General features: G+C 41.6%; 1 protein-coding gene across 2 annotated transcripts in view; it reads right to left on the minus strand.

Annotated features, from left to right (window-relative positions):
- ABLIM1 (actin binding LIM protein 1) overlaps positions 1–15,785 on the minus strand; it is a 136,395-nt gene that overhangs the window by 111,294 nt on the left and 9,316 nt on the right. The window contains exon 1 of one of the 2 annotated variants that reach the window (XM_032190797.1): positions 6,798–7,114. The exons of the other annotated variant lie outside the window; for it this stretch is intronic. Coding sequence (XP_032046688.1) covers positions 6,798–6,813 — 16 coding nt within the window. The 5' untranslated portion in view covers positions 6,814–7,114. Of the gene's footprint in view, positions 1–6,797; positions 7,115–15,785 lie in introns of those variants that run through there. 2 annotated transcript variants of the gene reach the window in all.

Consider the following 15,785-nt stretch of genomic DNA (forward strand, 5'->3'; position numbering starts at 1 on the left):
AAGGGATGGAGGATCACAGTTAGCATATGTTTCTCACATCTAACATCTGCAAGTCCGTAACACAGCAACTGTATCTGCCTGGAAAGTAGTAAGATTATTTTGTTCTGTATATGCCTTCAACACATTGTACACAAAAAGATCAAGATATCTCAGAAGTGTCTTTTTTTTTTTTTTTCTCCTCTAGCATAGGATGGGGGTAATTGGAAATTCAAGAGCTCCTCAGAGTACTCTGAGCAACTATTTCATACACATCATTTGACGTCTGAACCAAAATTTTACTCAAAACAATTAATAAACAGAAGTGTCAAATCATTCACTGCAAGTCCTCAAAGATCCTCAAGGCTGCACAAAGCAAATTGCTGAAGATAGCAGAAAAAGTAATGGCTTTTTCCAAACAGCACAGAAATTCCATCTTACTGATGAACAGCATTGACCTGTAACAGCACTCAAACATCAAACAGGCCTCTGAGCTAGCTTAGCGCAATCCACTTATGGATTTTAGGGGACCCCTGCATCGGGACCTGCCGTTACTGCAGTCTGATGTGTGAATGAAAAATGGGGAAAAGCCTGCACAGAAATAGGGCTGTCACAAAGACCTTTCAAAACAGAATCTATAATAAAATGTCCCTCAGTTACCACCAAAAGTCTTCCCATCACGAGTTTCCTTTGAGGCCCTTTGCAGAGACCTGTGCTCAGCCATCGTTCCTCTAGCTAGCACTTGAGGTGGTGGGTAGCAAACAGGTTCTCAAATCTATCAATGCTGCTTCAAAGTGTATTCAGAGAAAAACAAACACACACTTCTTAGAATAACCTAAACATTTATTGACTCTTGTTTGATGTAGCAGTAATAAAAGATAACCCTCATTGTTCTGCAAGGCTGTGTTTCTACTTGAATCACTTCTTTAATGTAGTATCATTTTAAGATCCTAAACTAACACCAAGTTCCACAATTCTGCCATGCAGATTATATTAACATCTGTGACATCAACCTGGTGCTAACAGTGCTGGGAATTAGGGAATAAATTAGTGAGCTACCCTGGTGACACTGTTTACAGAACCATGCCTATTAGGCTTTTGTACAGTAGAAATCCAACAACATTTTCACTTCTGAACAGGCATTACTTTGTCTGACCCTTATGCTAGCGCTTGCTCCTCGCTTTGCAGCTTTGAGGAGATTCCTCTGCTTTCCAGCTTCTGTTTTCCTGTCAATATGTAATTTAAAACAGCAAATAACATATGTCCCCGAGCTATACAAGGCATATATCATTTCTGGGTGTATAGTACTTTATGATTAGCCCATATGAAAGCTAGCATTATTTCTCTCACTGTCACCTCCTACACAACAGTGCAGCTAACTTATACCACAAAAATCATTGCCATTAATGAAATATATGACTTTGCTGCAAATGGAGTCCAACTTTGAGACAACACTGAAGCACTTACTTGGCTTTAAATCCCAGTGATTCAATTAGACTCACAGAGATACTCTGCTGAACAGAATAAGCTTAAGACAAAGCCTAAGTGTTCTTCTCAGACAGATCCCCAGTGAGCCCGAAAGCTATCCAGGCTCGGCGAAGGCAAGGATTAATCATCCTTTTGGGGATACTGACTGTTCTCTAGGTGGAAACCCATGTTTGTTACAAATAATCCTTTTTTAAATTAGTTATGGATTGCCCCCAGAAACAACAAAATCCTGTTCTCTTGTTTCTCCCACACAAAGGATACACCACGTTTTGATTAGTGGAACTTGGTCTTTTTCCCCACTGTGCATTCATTTGACACAAAAAGGACCAATTCTGCGATGGTGGCAGGCCCAGTTATCACCCTATCCCAACCTACAAGGACTGTCCTATCACATGAGGACACTCATGGGGAGGCCCACAGGCTGTGGTCAAGCCCTGGTGGAGTGCCAGGGTACGACCAAAGGGACGCCCAAAGGCCAGGAGCTGAGCGCGCTGATCAGCTCTGGGCACTCTTGCCTCACCAAAGGCACTGAGTGGGGCCTGGGGCCAGGAGGCCAGGAAGGGGGAAGGAGAGAAGCCAGGGTGTGTTTGTCTAAGTATGAGTTTGTTTGCTCTTATTTTTCAACAGCAGAATCGGAAGTTTGTTAATTGGCGACAAATTAAATTGATCAAAACCCCCCACCAACTCAAAACAATTTTGTGGGCTTGGGGCTCTCCCTTTATCTCTTCTGGAAGGAGGAATAGCTTAACTGCCTCCATCACTACCTGAACCATGAACTCTCTGGTCTCAGAGTTAATGAATAAAGCCACGAGGCCCTCCCCTCCACCAGCATCAATGGCAGAAGTTCTCCCGCTTAATAGCTGCCACCAGATCTTCGGGGACTGCCTGCTGCAGGCAGCTGGGATGCGAGGAATGCATGGAATGGTGCTGCGGCCATGGGGCCTGGTGGGACTGCATGGCCTGGCTCGGGACTTGAATGCTCATGCCCCGGTGTGAACTAAGTGCTATTAAAAAATACGCAAAAAGTGCAGCAAACACGCAGTGCCTGAACTGGCATCTCTTTGGTTATTTTTGTTTCTCTCAGTTTCTCTGGCGCTGCACACCAGAGCTGCAACTTGAAATCAAGTATTAGAAATAAATTTGGAAAGAGAAAATAGAGAACAAGCAACACCATAAGTTTGCCAATAAAAACATAGTTCTTTTACAATCATTTTGTCCTAAAAAGCAATAAGATGTTTATAAGATATTTCACATACCACTGGATTTTTGTTTCAAGTGGTAGTAGTTGAAATCCAAGACTAATATTTCTTTGTGATAGCTGTGAAAAGTAAAAGAAACTCTCTGCTCCAAAGGCCCCTAATACAAATAATCAAGGCAGACAAGAGGAATGTTCTTATCCTTATTTTACAGATCAACTAACAAAGCGGGAGATCAAGTTACTTCCCCCAGGGTCACCTTAAGAGTCTAACACAGAACGGTTCTGTAGTTTAGTACCTTAACCACACAAGTATCTTTTTTTTAATTCCTAATGCCACATGTATTTATAAAATGCCTTTTTTGTGGCTTGTACAAAAGTCAGCACATTGACTTCATCAAAACAAAACCCCAAATGCCGAGCCCCAAAAGCAAACTGTCAGGCACAAGTAAATTTAACAAAGTCAACCAAAGCAAAGAGAAAAGGAAACTCCCCAATCTTCCCCCAACGAAGTGTGAATGCATAATTTTGTCAAGTGATTCAACAGCAACAAACCTGGAGACTTCCCCAGGTCACCTGGGGATAAAAGTTCCCAAGCCGTGAGTTATATCAAGACTGTTTATCATGAACATCCACAACACAGAGAAAGTGTCAGAATCCAGATCCCACTGTTCAACGTTTTATTCCTTCACACTGGCAATAAATGGTGAGACTGCAAATAAGCAGAGCACTGGTGAGAGAGTTCCACACCAAGAACACCTTGACATTAACACACGGGTAACATTTTTTATGCTCTTCAAGTCCAGCCCCAGCTAAAGCAGGCCCATTTACTTCAAGGTAAAAGGGCAGAACAAAAGCTGCTCTGGAGACTCGCAGCATTTGGGGATGTGGGAATGGAAAAGGAGGCAAGACTGGAGCCACCACAAGCACAAAAACATCTTCTTGATCTTAAGGGTTATCAGCATCATGCTTTATCAACAGTATGAAAAAAACAACACAGGACTAAATCTCTCTGCAAGGCTTAACTATACCAGAAGCCAAATTATCCAGGAAATGCTAACGTTTTGCTGAACGGTGTTTTCTGTCTTGTTTACTTGGAAAACCATTATCAACTGAATATCCACAGAGGCATCTGTGAGAACATGGAAACACAATGGGGCTTACTGCAGCTTGGCACCCAGCAGGTGCCAGCACCAAAGGTGCAAGAGAAGCAGTGTGTGAAGAACACAAATCATGAAATCTCTGCACCTGCTTCCCAGCCCTAAAAGTCTTCAGCCCTTCCTCTTTTCTCCTCTTATCCTTCCAAGCACAGAGAAGCCTGGCACAAATAGCTACTACTCCACTTCCATGGGTTTGGCCATGTACAACCCAGTCCAAGAACTCATCAGACAAAGGGCCGATTCCCACCACATTGTCACAGACTGGCAGATGAATGCCAGGCCATCAGCAGTAGGTCAGAAATCAAGGACCAGGGCTAAACCCTCAGTTGTGGTGAACTAATGGAGGGAAAAATGAAGCTCTAACAATGTACGTTATCCAGCAATGTGGCTTGCAGGCTCAAAATTCAGACAACCACCTCAACACAGAAAAACTGAGACTGAAGCTATTAGTATAGGCTTTGTAGAAGACAGCTATTAACAAGAAACACAGAACACATATGTAAACTTTCTGCTGCAGGATATATAGGTAGCAAGTCATCTTTAGACACAACACCGTGACAATAATTTTATCTGAGTAACTAGGTAATAAGGGCTCATAATTGGAAAGAGACAGGTACACAACGAGAGACACAAAAACATGGAATCAGTCAAACACAATTTAGGAAGAGCCATTTGGTGTCAGCAGAGAACACCCTGGCCTCAGGATTTTATTTTGTTTGTACATGAATTGACCAGGCAGACACTGAAATCACTCCACAATCTGAACATAATGAAGCATGCTAATTTGCTAAAAACTGTTACTAATCATTTTGCACTTCGGTGAATTGGAATCACATTTTTTCTAGTGGAAACCAGCCTCTCCTGCGCTTAGTTAACATGTTTACCAACTGGCACCAGGCTGAAGGCATTTTCATCTTGTTAAAAACAATTCTGGCAGTGGCTGGGAGGGAGGGGACCAGCTGTACTATACAGGCCTGAAACAAAGCCTGAAATTCTGGGGAAAGCAGAATAAAGTGCAAGGAGAGAACACAGAAAATAAACAAAACAAAAAGGTGACCTACAAACTTCTGTTGGAGAAATTATTTGAAAAGAGTAAGGCAGAAAAGATTAAAGAAAAAAAATACTGAACAGTATTATCCTTTCTCATTCTGCAGCCATGATGTATGAAACATTAGTAAAGGCATCACAAAGTTAAAGGCAGCATTTAGCTCTTTTGTCTATTATCTGTGTGAACAGATGCCAAATTTTATATCCAACATCAATATTAATAGCTATTGTAAATAATTCATCACACTTGGTAGGCAGGGGAAAAGGAAGCAATTTAAATACAAGTCCTTTTCCTATTTTCAGCTGTTTATTGTCAACTTTTCCCATTATTCTAGCAAATCATCTCCCTTGCTTTTTTGGTTTTTAATGAAAATTATTGGCTTGTTTTAACTTCCTTACAGGTTAGTAACAACTTTCATGCTGCAAATTCATGAAAAAATTACTCTGCAAATTTCATGCAGAGTGCTCCTAAGGTACAGCCCCACGCAGCATGGGAAGCCCAACCAACTGCGCATCAGCTGGGTGGGGAGCAGAAACGTAGCAAAGGATGAAAACTGCACTGCCAAAACTGCTACACATATTTAACATGCATTTCAAGAAAATCCACAGCCTAAGTTCAAAATGCATCTTAGAAAACAAGCGACAATTATAAGCTGAATGACAATATGCTTTTCTGTAAAGATGGGAGGCAAATGATACAGGATTCCTGAAACTTACAGCTGCAAGGATTTGGGATGAAACTGCTTCTTAAACCATCCCTGGTATGGCTTACCGATACTGGTAGCAGGTCAACAGTTCACAGCCAGGACATTATAAAAATGATCCTGTAAATCTTAAGTAATGGGTCTCAAATTAGCTAAATATCCCATACTATTTATGCTGGACCAGTACATTTCATCAACAAAAGTTATCAGGAGATAGTTTAGGGCCACAAATCTCTGCAAGTATCAGATACACTAGAGCACACTATTGAGAGTTCGTCCTGCTCACTCCAGCGTAAATCCCAATGAGAGTAAATTCACTCAATTTGTTTCATTTATAGCATTAAATCACTGTGTGGGTGTTCAGAGTTGAAAAACTATTCACTCTCGCTCAACACGACTGCTTTTTATTTCTGCTTACCTGGTTTGAATTTATCCTACATTAGCTTTTACAGAGCCCTCTGGAAAGTAAAGAGAACAGATCTTCCTCCTCAAAATACAGGGACTAAAGTCTGTATCTGTGGTAATGTAATGCTCCAAAACCACATCCATCCCACTGCTCAAATACAATTCAAACGTAGTTTGCATCTTTATAATGCAATAAATGATGCAGAGTGCTACTACTGTGAAGAAAGACTCCACAACCATTCCTGAATTCTTTGACTAGTAAATCCTTCAGCAGGAGGCTTAACACGTTACTTATAGGCAATTGAAATGCATCTCATTTACTGCTGCAAAATTCCAACATTATACAGAACTCCCATATAAGCCACTTCTTCATTAAAAGGAAAAACGTGACCTTGTCAAGTCCAGGCTTGCTGGATGTGTTTATCTTAAGTAAGCTACTGCTTTGGTGGTCAAAGCTCCCTGAACTGTAGCTAACACAGGTTAAAAAATAAAAAATAAAAAATAAAAAAATCAACAGCAAACTTGAATTAAATCATGAATTTAATCAAACTTGAAGTAAAATTGGAAACAACAGCTACATGCACACTCAGAAGGAACTCAGCTGAGCAAACACCTTATGTTAGGTGTGCTCAAGATGCTGTCCTTACTAAAACAGGTACAAATATCATCAAAGCAATCCACTGCATGCAGCTTTTGGCACATCACATCTACAGAAAGGCAAAAAGCAGCTGTCAATGAAGACACACTTAATTTTAAATGTGAAAGTTTAGACCTCAGGTAATTAGGTCTTTTCAGTTCCAGTTTACCAATAAACATAATTACCTTTTTCTTTCACCATGGCAAACAAATTTTCTTCGTAGTGGAAGCAGCAAGAATTAGCTGAAGGAATTTAAACACAATCTCTTTTCCAGCAGTGTTTGGCTGAAGTGGAATAAATAAAAAATAATAATAATAATAATAAAAAGGCAGCTTATTCCAGGCAGTTATCTTCCTCAGCCAGATCTCCCACAAAATCTGATAAAGTCCTATTGTTCGTCGTGTCTCTTTTCTTCTTGTGCCTTTTCTTGCACTGTGGTCTCTTCCTCTGGCTCGTACCCTGCGTGCAGACTCTGCCCCTTGTGCCGAAGCACCCAGCTACAGCTGCTGCTGCGTAACAAATGCCGAATTCCCTGGCCCCGGCTCCCAGTCACTGACACCACCTTGCATTCCTCTGCCCTCACAGACAGAGCTGGCAACGCAGTCTGCTCCTGAATGACTGGCAAAAGACTGCGAGTGGGAAGATGTGGGAGAAAAGAGGAGCAATGTTCAAACACACACGACACTGGGTATTTATGAGTTCCTTATTTTATTTACTCAAACTGAGCCAGGATGAGATGGGGAAACACAAGATGAACACATACAAATGCTGAGGAAGGCTGCAGCACGGTGTCTTTTCTCTGCTGAGCACTCTTTATCCACCCCTGGTTTTGCTTTAAAACTGTTACCGAACATCAGACACAGCCTCTCTGGTCATCTGACCACAGTACAGAACAGAGCAGCATGTATAATCTCTGCAAACTTGGAATGCTGACTCTATTCAATGCCTGAAATAACAATAAAAATAATAAAAATCAGATCTGCAGCCACTCAGTAGGCAGCTGGGTTTAGAAGCACAGCCAGGGAGTGCCCCAGACAGAATTCACAGCGTGAGTCAGGTAGGCAATGCACTCAGATACCCAGGGCTGGGAGCTCCATCCCTCTTACACAATTCTGTTTGAAATGCTGGCCACAGGCTGTCAGGGAACAGAGCAGCAAGAGAGCCGCAAAAAAAGAAAGAAAGAAAAAAAAAAACACAAAGCCTTTACAATATTGCCAGGTCTCAATGTCTTACAGCAAGATTCAGAATGTTTCTGTTTTCTTTTAGAAGATACCACCTCAGAGTCAGGTGAGAATCAAAGCCTGACTTTCATAAGCACAATTTTATTCCCAGTTATGGAAAAAAGCTTAGAAATAGGATTATTCAAAACCCTGAATGCTCATTAAAATAATTTAATGTGGTGTTTTCAATCCATATATATACTGCCAGTATCAAGTAGCAATACTCCCGTATTTATAGGCTACTTTTTCCTTGTTTATAAATAACTTTATTCCTCATTGTAGCCAGCTACCAGTGATTTTGCCAATACAAACCTACCCCATCATGCCTTTGACTGGGCAGTAAATTTTAGTATCTGTGTTTTAGAGGTGGAGAAACTGACAAAGGAAAATGAACTGACTTGCCAAGGACAGAGGTGACCTCAGCAGAAGAGAGCTGGACTGAATACAAAGCTATTCTGGGCTAGAGGCTGGGCAGATTCACTGGGCTTCAGCTTCACCGGCCTCAGCTCAGTGCCGTACCTGAGCTAGGTTACATGACGGAGGTGCAATTATGTTCATGAGGCAGCCTACAGCAAGCTCTGTGTTCAGCCCAGAGCCAGAGGCACCTCTGTATTTTAGGCACTGGAGCTCACACCTCCACAAGGGAATCCCTTCTCAGTGCCACTATATGTAGGGAGGGAAAAATTAATATAAGGAAACAAACTGTAGGCATCAGCCAGACAGAGCACCAGATGGCTGATGCATGCTGGAAAATCAGAGCATACATCCATCATTAAAAATATTTGCAGTAAATAAATTCTCAGTGTTTTGCATAAATGCCACCCAGAAGAACAGAAAGAAATGAAATAAACCAGTCCACTTCACCCAAAATATCTCTTATTCAGTGACATTCTTTAATAAATAACTATATAAATTAGGAAGAGAGACTGACAGAGATTCAGGCATGTGCATGGAAAAAAAAAAAATCTCTAGCAAACCTGGCTGGCTTTCTATTGTTAGCAGCCTGATGTGTAAGAGCAGCGCAGCCCCGGCAGTCTGACATTCTTGCTTCTGTGACTCAGTGTGCTGCTATTAATAGCAGCTCAGCCCCAGCCCCACCAACCTGGGGCGCAGCACGCTGTGTCACGCCGCTGACACCCTGGAGACGCTCAGGTTGTAACTCAGCCTGGCTGTGTTCTTTCCCAAGCCGTATTTTGTAAACAGTTCGGGGCCAGCAGCCTGCAAGGGGCACGGCTGACCTTCATTCATAACTGTTGGATCTGATGTGCGAGCAGCCCGTGCTCTGCACGCATGGGTACCGTTAACTCTTTCCTTCTGACACCCTGCAAAGGCGTGCGATGATTATCGTTCTTTTTTTTTTTGTTCCAGCAGCTGCTGACACAGAAGCTGACTGCTGGTATCTGAACTTTCTGTTCTCTGAGTTCATTACATCCATTTTTCACATATGCTAGAGATTAGCACTGCCATATCTCATCTCGCCCGCGGCTGAATGGAAGCCTTTCCTCGCATGTCTCAACCATAGAAAGCTGCAGGGTTAGACTGCAGCATGCACACAGAAATAAATTTGAAAATACAGACTGCAGTGTATTAGACTGGGGATTTTAGGAGTCAAATGTAATTTACTCCAGCATAAGAAGACATAGAGATCAGCTGTTGGTATTGTAAATAAAATCTTTTTAAACTGGGGTCATTTTTTGTTTTAATCTCATTGTTTCAAGCCTCAAGACAAAAATTTACCTTGCTGTATAATTCAGAATCTACTCATATATGCTAAACTGGGAGGAAAGACAAATAGTTAGCAAGTCTAGAAAGAAAACCTTGGTACTTATTGCTTGGTACTTATTCAGGGGTGCATATTCTAAAAGAAAGAAAAAATTCCTTTGCATAACCTTTTGTACTGTACAACTTTAATAGCGAGTCTCACTTGAACACAACCAGGATGTAAGATTCCCAAAGAGCACACTATAACTACACAGCGTAATTATGTTACTGTTACTTCAGGGTGAAAAATACCCTGTGCAGCCAGCAAAAGGCATGGGAGTCATGCAGAGACCACGAAGGTAAAGAGTTAACCAGCTTGGTTTGCTTTTTCTTGTACGGCGATAATGTTGAAAAATCCATGTTAAGATACTAAGCAGTTTAGCCATAACTTAAGATTTGTTATTCTCATTTTAAAAGTTGGCTTTCAGATTTTTATCTTGCTCTCATTCTTCACAGATGAGACCACGGATTGTGAGTATCAGTACATAGTTTATATAAAACTCTTTAAAGACTGACTGAAATTTCTTGTTCATCTAATAGTGATGGAAACTGCCTGCTAGAAAACACAAGGGGAAAGGGGAGAAGTTGTACTAATAAATAACATCCAAGAAAATATCCTCTATTTAATGTCCTTTTGCTTCCAGCAAAAAGCCTAGCACAAACAGTTTTGACAAGAAAGCCTGCCACAAGCTTCCACAGCTTAGCTGCTGCACAACCTCAGTCAGTTTTAAGAGTCACCACTTCTGTAAAGTGTTGATCAGGGAATTTTGCAAAATGCTGATTTCTCCAAGAAGGAAATCCCCCTCCCTCATGCTCTTAAGGAAAAGGAGGCCTGCTCTGGTTGTTATCCTAACTTAACCATGCCTGTTCTGAAGAAAAACTAATGATGTCAACAGGGGATTTGTTGCAACTCTGCAGTGGTCCCAGTGCCCTGATGCTGAAGCACACGGTTTTCAGTTTCAGCATTCTCCAGCTGTACAGTTAAGTATTTCCTGGCTTCTGCTCCTCTTGAACGTACCCCAGTCCAGCAGTCTATTCCTCTGATGTGTTGTCCTCAGCCACTTGGACAACTGACACATTTTCCATCCTTTGAAAACAGCATAAGCAGTGATGCTTATTATGGACTCGAGCACAAAAGACGACAGACAACTGACTCATGCAAAGCTGATGATTTCAGTTTTTTTTCAGACATGCCACTGGGCAGAACTCAGCCTGTACCTGAAAAAGCTGTCTCCTACACCATGGGTCTGAATAGCTGGGTGTTCGCTCCCAGGTGCTTGACTGCTCTTGCATGCATTGCTCTTTTACCTCTCCAGGTTCTTACAGTACCGTCAGCCAACCTACCTATCTTCTGAAGCCAGCAGGTGAGTTGCAGAAGTCTCTTCATGGCAGTTATTCATTCTGTAGCCTTTCCATACTCCCCACACAGTGTTGCCTCCATGAGTTCACACAGCAGCCCGTGCAATGACCTTAGGCTGCCAGCCTCTCCTCACCCATCTCCTCGGCAGGATGCTGAAGAGCTTTGAAGGCCCCACAGAATGACATCCCCTCGGGGCACCCTAACACAACTTTACAGAGTGGAGGGGAGCACTCACTAGAGAGGAATGTGCTTCCTAAGGACATATTGCAGTCCTGTGACCCTACATGCTAGGATAATCACAGTAGCCTTACTCTTATCAGACTGATCTGCAGGCGAATAATGCACGATGGCCTTGGTCCTATTTGTGAGTTTTCTTCTATGCTGTGCTTTCCTCTGCCACTTATGTCGTGCTACTTTGACTACAAGCACCCTGTAATACTGCTCTTTATAGTATCATGCAATCATTCTTTTGCAGAAAATGAAATTATGAAATTAAAATTTACCAAATGCATCATCTGATTCAGCAAAATACATAGTGTAGTTTATTCTGATCTGCCAGGATGTGAGGGCTTACTGCTTTTTAAATAGAAACATTTCATATTCTTAAAAGCCAGATTCCTCAGGAATGAACTGACAGATTTTGATCTATTAAGTAGTCTGGTTTTCTTAAAACAGAATTTGATTTTATGAGGTACTTCCAAGCAAGATTTTCTTAGCGGGTTGTTATTCTGCATAACAGTAATAGCAGCCTACAAAAAATACAGATAAAACAGTAAAATGGTAATGCTTAATTTACTGCAAAACAAAACAAGCAAACAGGGATGCTCATCTTCACTCTAAATGTTCAGAAACCTCTAACACACAAGCTTATGTAAAAAGCACCTGAAACCTCCAGGTCATCTTATCTTTAGAAACAGATAAGAAAAGATGGTTACATTACACTTCTTTGGAGTGGCTCCAAAAATATACAAAGCTCACTGTTGGGTAATCTTCTCACTGTAGGTACATATAAACATTTACCTCTGAACAGCAATTACATTATTGATATAACAAGCAGCCTCCAAACTGCTTATGTTACTGTTAATCCTTAGAAAGGAGATCATGCTTTATGAACACCTGTGTGAACTTATCCTCTACGCACAAATTTGACACTCAACTGAGATACATTACGTAAAAATGCCTAGTGACAGTGGTTTACACTCGGTATTTTTATTATAAACTTACCTTACAAAATCATTGCATTTCAACTACTACAAACTGAATTAGCCTAGCCAATTCACAATCACAACCAGTAGTGCTGCAGATAAAAATACGCACATGCTGTCAGTAACCATTTGACGATTACTGACAAACACTGCATATAACTTGCATGAAGGCAGGAATCCCTGACAGGGAAGAGTATATACAAGTGTCATGCTTTACTGTACATGCCTAAGGTTAAGGAGATTTGATATTGATAATCCACTTCAGAATTGGATTAACTACACAGAATAACCTCTACAGCCTGTCTTGGGAGTTTGGGGCTCAGTGAAACCAGCAAGAAGGCAATAAAGACTCTCTAGTCTAAAGAATTTCTCCACAAGAGGCCTATGAAACAACAGATTGAAGCAGCTTTCCACCAATCAGTTAATTTGCAGAGCAAAGCAGCAAGTTCTTTGTTTTGCAATCGCGAGAGATGTGACAGAGCATCTCACTGAGCACCTTTGGTGCACCTTTGTATCTTTGTTTTGGTGCACCTTTGTATCTTTGAGGCATGCACCTTTGGTGCATGCCTCAAAGATACAACACACAGCAACGCAGCCAACAGTGCAAGTCCATAGTCCCTGAGGATGAGGCAACTCATCACAGACACTGGATATACACCACCCTTACATTTCAACTGGATTAATTGTTTTTTACTGTGCCAGATGACAAATTTCTTCTGTTCTGATTTCACATAAACTATAAATAGGACTCTAAAAAAGGCATCTGATCTGTCCTGCAAATATACTTCACTCCCAACGGTTATTTCCCAGTCCTGTGTCCTTTCAAATGAACCACAGAGGCCCTCAAAGGAAAGATAAAAATATGCTTTCTGAACAGATGCAACTTGGCTACATAGTGTAATATTAATATATTCAAACAAACTTTTACAATGAACAGATCTTTCATCGCCTTGCTCCAGCTTCTGGCACTTCTCCACTAGTGGCTCTCCATTTTATCTCCTAGCTAGGGAAGTCACTTGCTTCAGTTACGCAGAAACTTACAGATTCGAAACTTTCCTTCGAATTATTTGTTGCCATTTCAACAGTATTTAGGAGACACAGATCAAACTGATATTCAAAATAGAGTAGGCAAAATTGATTCCAATATCTGCACCGACTGGAATTTTTAAACAGAACTACAAAAGCTATTTTGATTTTGCTGCTGTGTAAGAAGGTCTGCTCGCTGTTAGTTTACATCAAACTGGATGGCTCATGGCCTCCACTCCAAAGGAGAGTCACATATTTTGAAGGAGAGCTTGCCATCTTAAAAAACAGTATTTAATCTCATATATACAAACAGTATTTAATCTCCCAAGTACTGATGAATACTGATAAGCTAATTGTTTTTATATTTTTGCAATTTCTATGATCTACATTGACAACTGCACAGACAGTTTCGTATCTAATTCACGCACAGCAGCAAACCAGCGACAAACATTCCCTGGTACTGCAGTGCTTCTGTGATACTCTACCATAAAGACTTGCTCCCTAAAGGAAAATAATTGAAAATAAAATTGAAAAGCAGGATGATGCAAAACCTATAATCACAAGCTCCCATTCTAACATTGTCTTCTGATTTCCCTCTCAGCTTTACCTTGTCTGCATGCAGGATTGTGAATACATTTGAGACTAACAGGACCTTTACTATGTATAAGCAACATGCTCAGTATGGCAGGGCCCTCATCCATGGAAAACACTGGGGTGAAGAACACTCCTGCTGCTTCCCTCCTGCCCTTGTTGTTCCATTACCCGTTTCCCCTTTCACTGAAAAAAGCCCACAGAGGTCTACCAAACATCTACTGTTGTCCCAAACTAAAGATACTTCCAAGGTCCCGGTGTACAACAGCCTGCTCAGTGATACCCCCACCTCTGCACATAATGGAGGAGAAGGAACCAACAGCAGGTGGCATTCATCCTCTTCTCAGCCAGGGACATACGGAGTGGACAAGGCCAAGCTTCTCTCTCCTCTTCTACTCCCTCCACGCCCCAATGTCAAAAATCAAAGGGAACGAAGACAGCCATCTCCGATTCTCCTCTCTCGGCTCTGCAGTCTTTCCCACTATTCCTTTTGGAAAAGGAGCTCAGACCCTGACTCTCAGAGGAAAAGAAGCAGCACTTCCTACACCTCTCTTCCCCATCCCAGTGCCACCAGCATTGTATCCACCAGCAAAGCTGGCCTGGGTCACTGGCACAAGGCTGTGGCAGCCCCAAGCCCCTTGGAGCAGGGCAGTGGGCAGCTCGCCCGCCTCAGGTAGGCCTCAGCAGCCATCCTGTTTCTGCCCTGCCAAGGAAGGGAACTGCACTTCTCCCTCAGCTGTTTGGTTAATATAATGAGATTATACAACTGCAAGGGACGGACACGGGAGAGGAAGTTTTGATCAGATATGGAACAAAAGCAGGGCTCCCTGTAAACAGTGGGAGATGTGTGGCCACAACGTGCTCCTTCCCACCACAGCTGCCTGCACCCATCAGTGTAATGGAGTTACAGAGCAAAAGAGATCCCTACTTAAATTTCCCTCAATAATCTTTACACTAATATTACCTTTTTTTTTTTTTTTTTTTTTTTTTATAGTGACACAGGAAGCAAAAACCCCAAATTTTTCATTATTTCTTTCTACTCAAAGCTATTTAGCTAATTTTTCTGGCTAGTATCTAGTAACAGTAGGAACTGCGATTTTGTTGTTATTTATTGGATAACAGATAACAAAGAATGTAGACAGAGAGCAGCAAGCCCTAGAGAGGTGAATGCAGTTGCCCTAAACCATGCTGCATTAATGCAGATTAATGCTAAACCACCAATGTACCACTAAGCAAATTAAGTTAGGTTGATCTTGGACACTGGCAGTGACTTGGCCCACAGCAAATGGAAAGCTGAAACTGGGAGCCAAGGGTTAAGAAGACATTAAATGTTCAAATACTTTAAATAAAAATGGCACAGCAATTAAATAGGAGTAGATACAGCATATAGACAGAGGACAAAGAACTTGTTTTAATTAATTACCTTTTATTTTTTTTATTTTTTTTTATTTTTTTAAATGAAGCTAACTGTGCACGTTTACATAACCAAAGACTTCTAGGGCCTGTCACAGGGAGTTTTGCCTATACTTCTTACTCCAACATGAAACCAGTACTCAGGTATTTTCACAAGCAAATTTATCCCTAGTAGGATAAGTACTGTAGCAACTGCCTCAGGTAAACTTAGCCTGCTGCTGCCCCTCACTGTGACTCTGGGAGTACCACAGGTGACAACATCTGCCCGCGTTTAGCAGATGAGCGATGAAAAGCAACCCCATGCTGGTAAAGCTGATGAACTAAGCAACCATATTTTCAACACCTGCAACCATTGCAGGATTAAAAGCCAGTAACACTATTACTGTGGCAAAGGGCAGAGTAGGAAGCAGCTTCTGTAATGGGAGTGAGCAAGAGAGTACTTTCACCTGTGAATGCTGTGCACAAGCCTTTGCTATTTAACATCAGGCATTGTGCAGCGAGGACAAAAGCAAGATTCTCACTCAGTGATGGCAACTGTTAGAATGGCTCTGCCACTGCAGACGCCCAGGGGACAGCAGCTTAGCTGTGCTTGGCTGA

The sequence above is a fragment of the Aythya fuligula genome, chromosome 7, assembly GCF_009819795.1.
Source record: "Aythya fuligula isolate bAytFul2 chromosome 7, bAytFul2.pri, whole genome shotgun sequence".
In the NCBI taxonomy this organism is placed as follows: Eukaryota; Metazoa; Chordata; class Aves; order Anseriformes; family Anatidae; genus Aythya; species Aythya fuligula.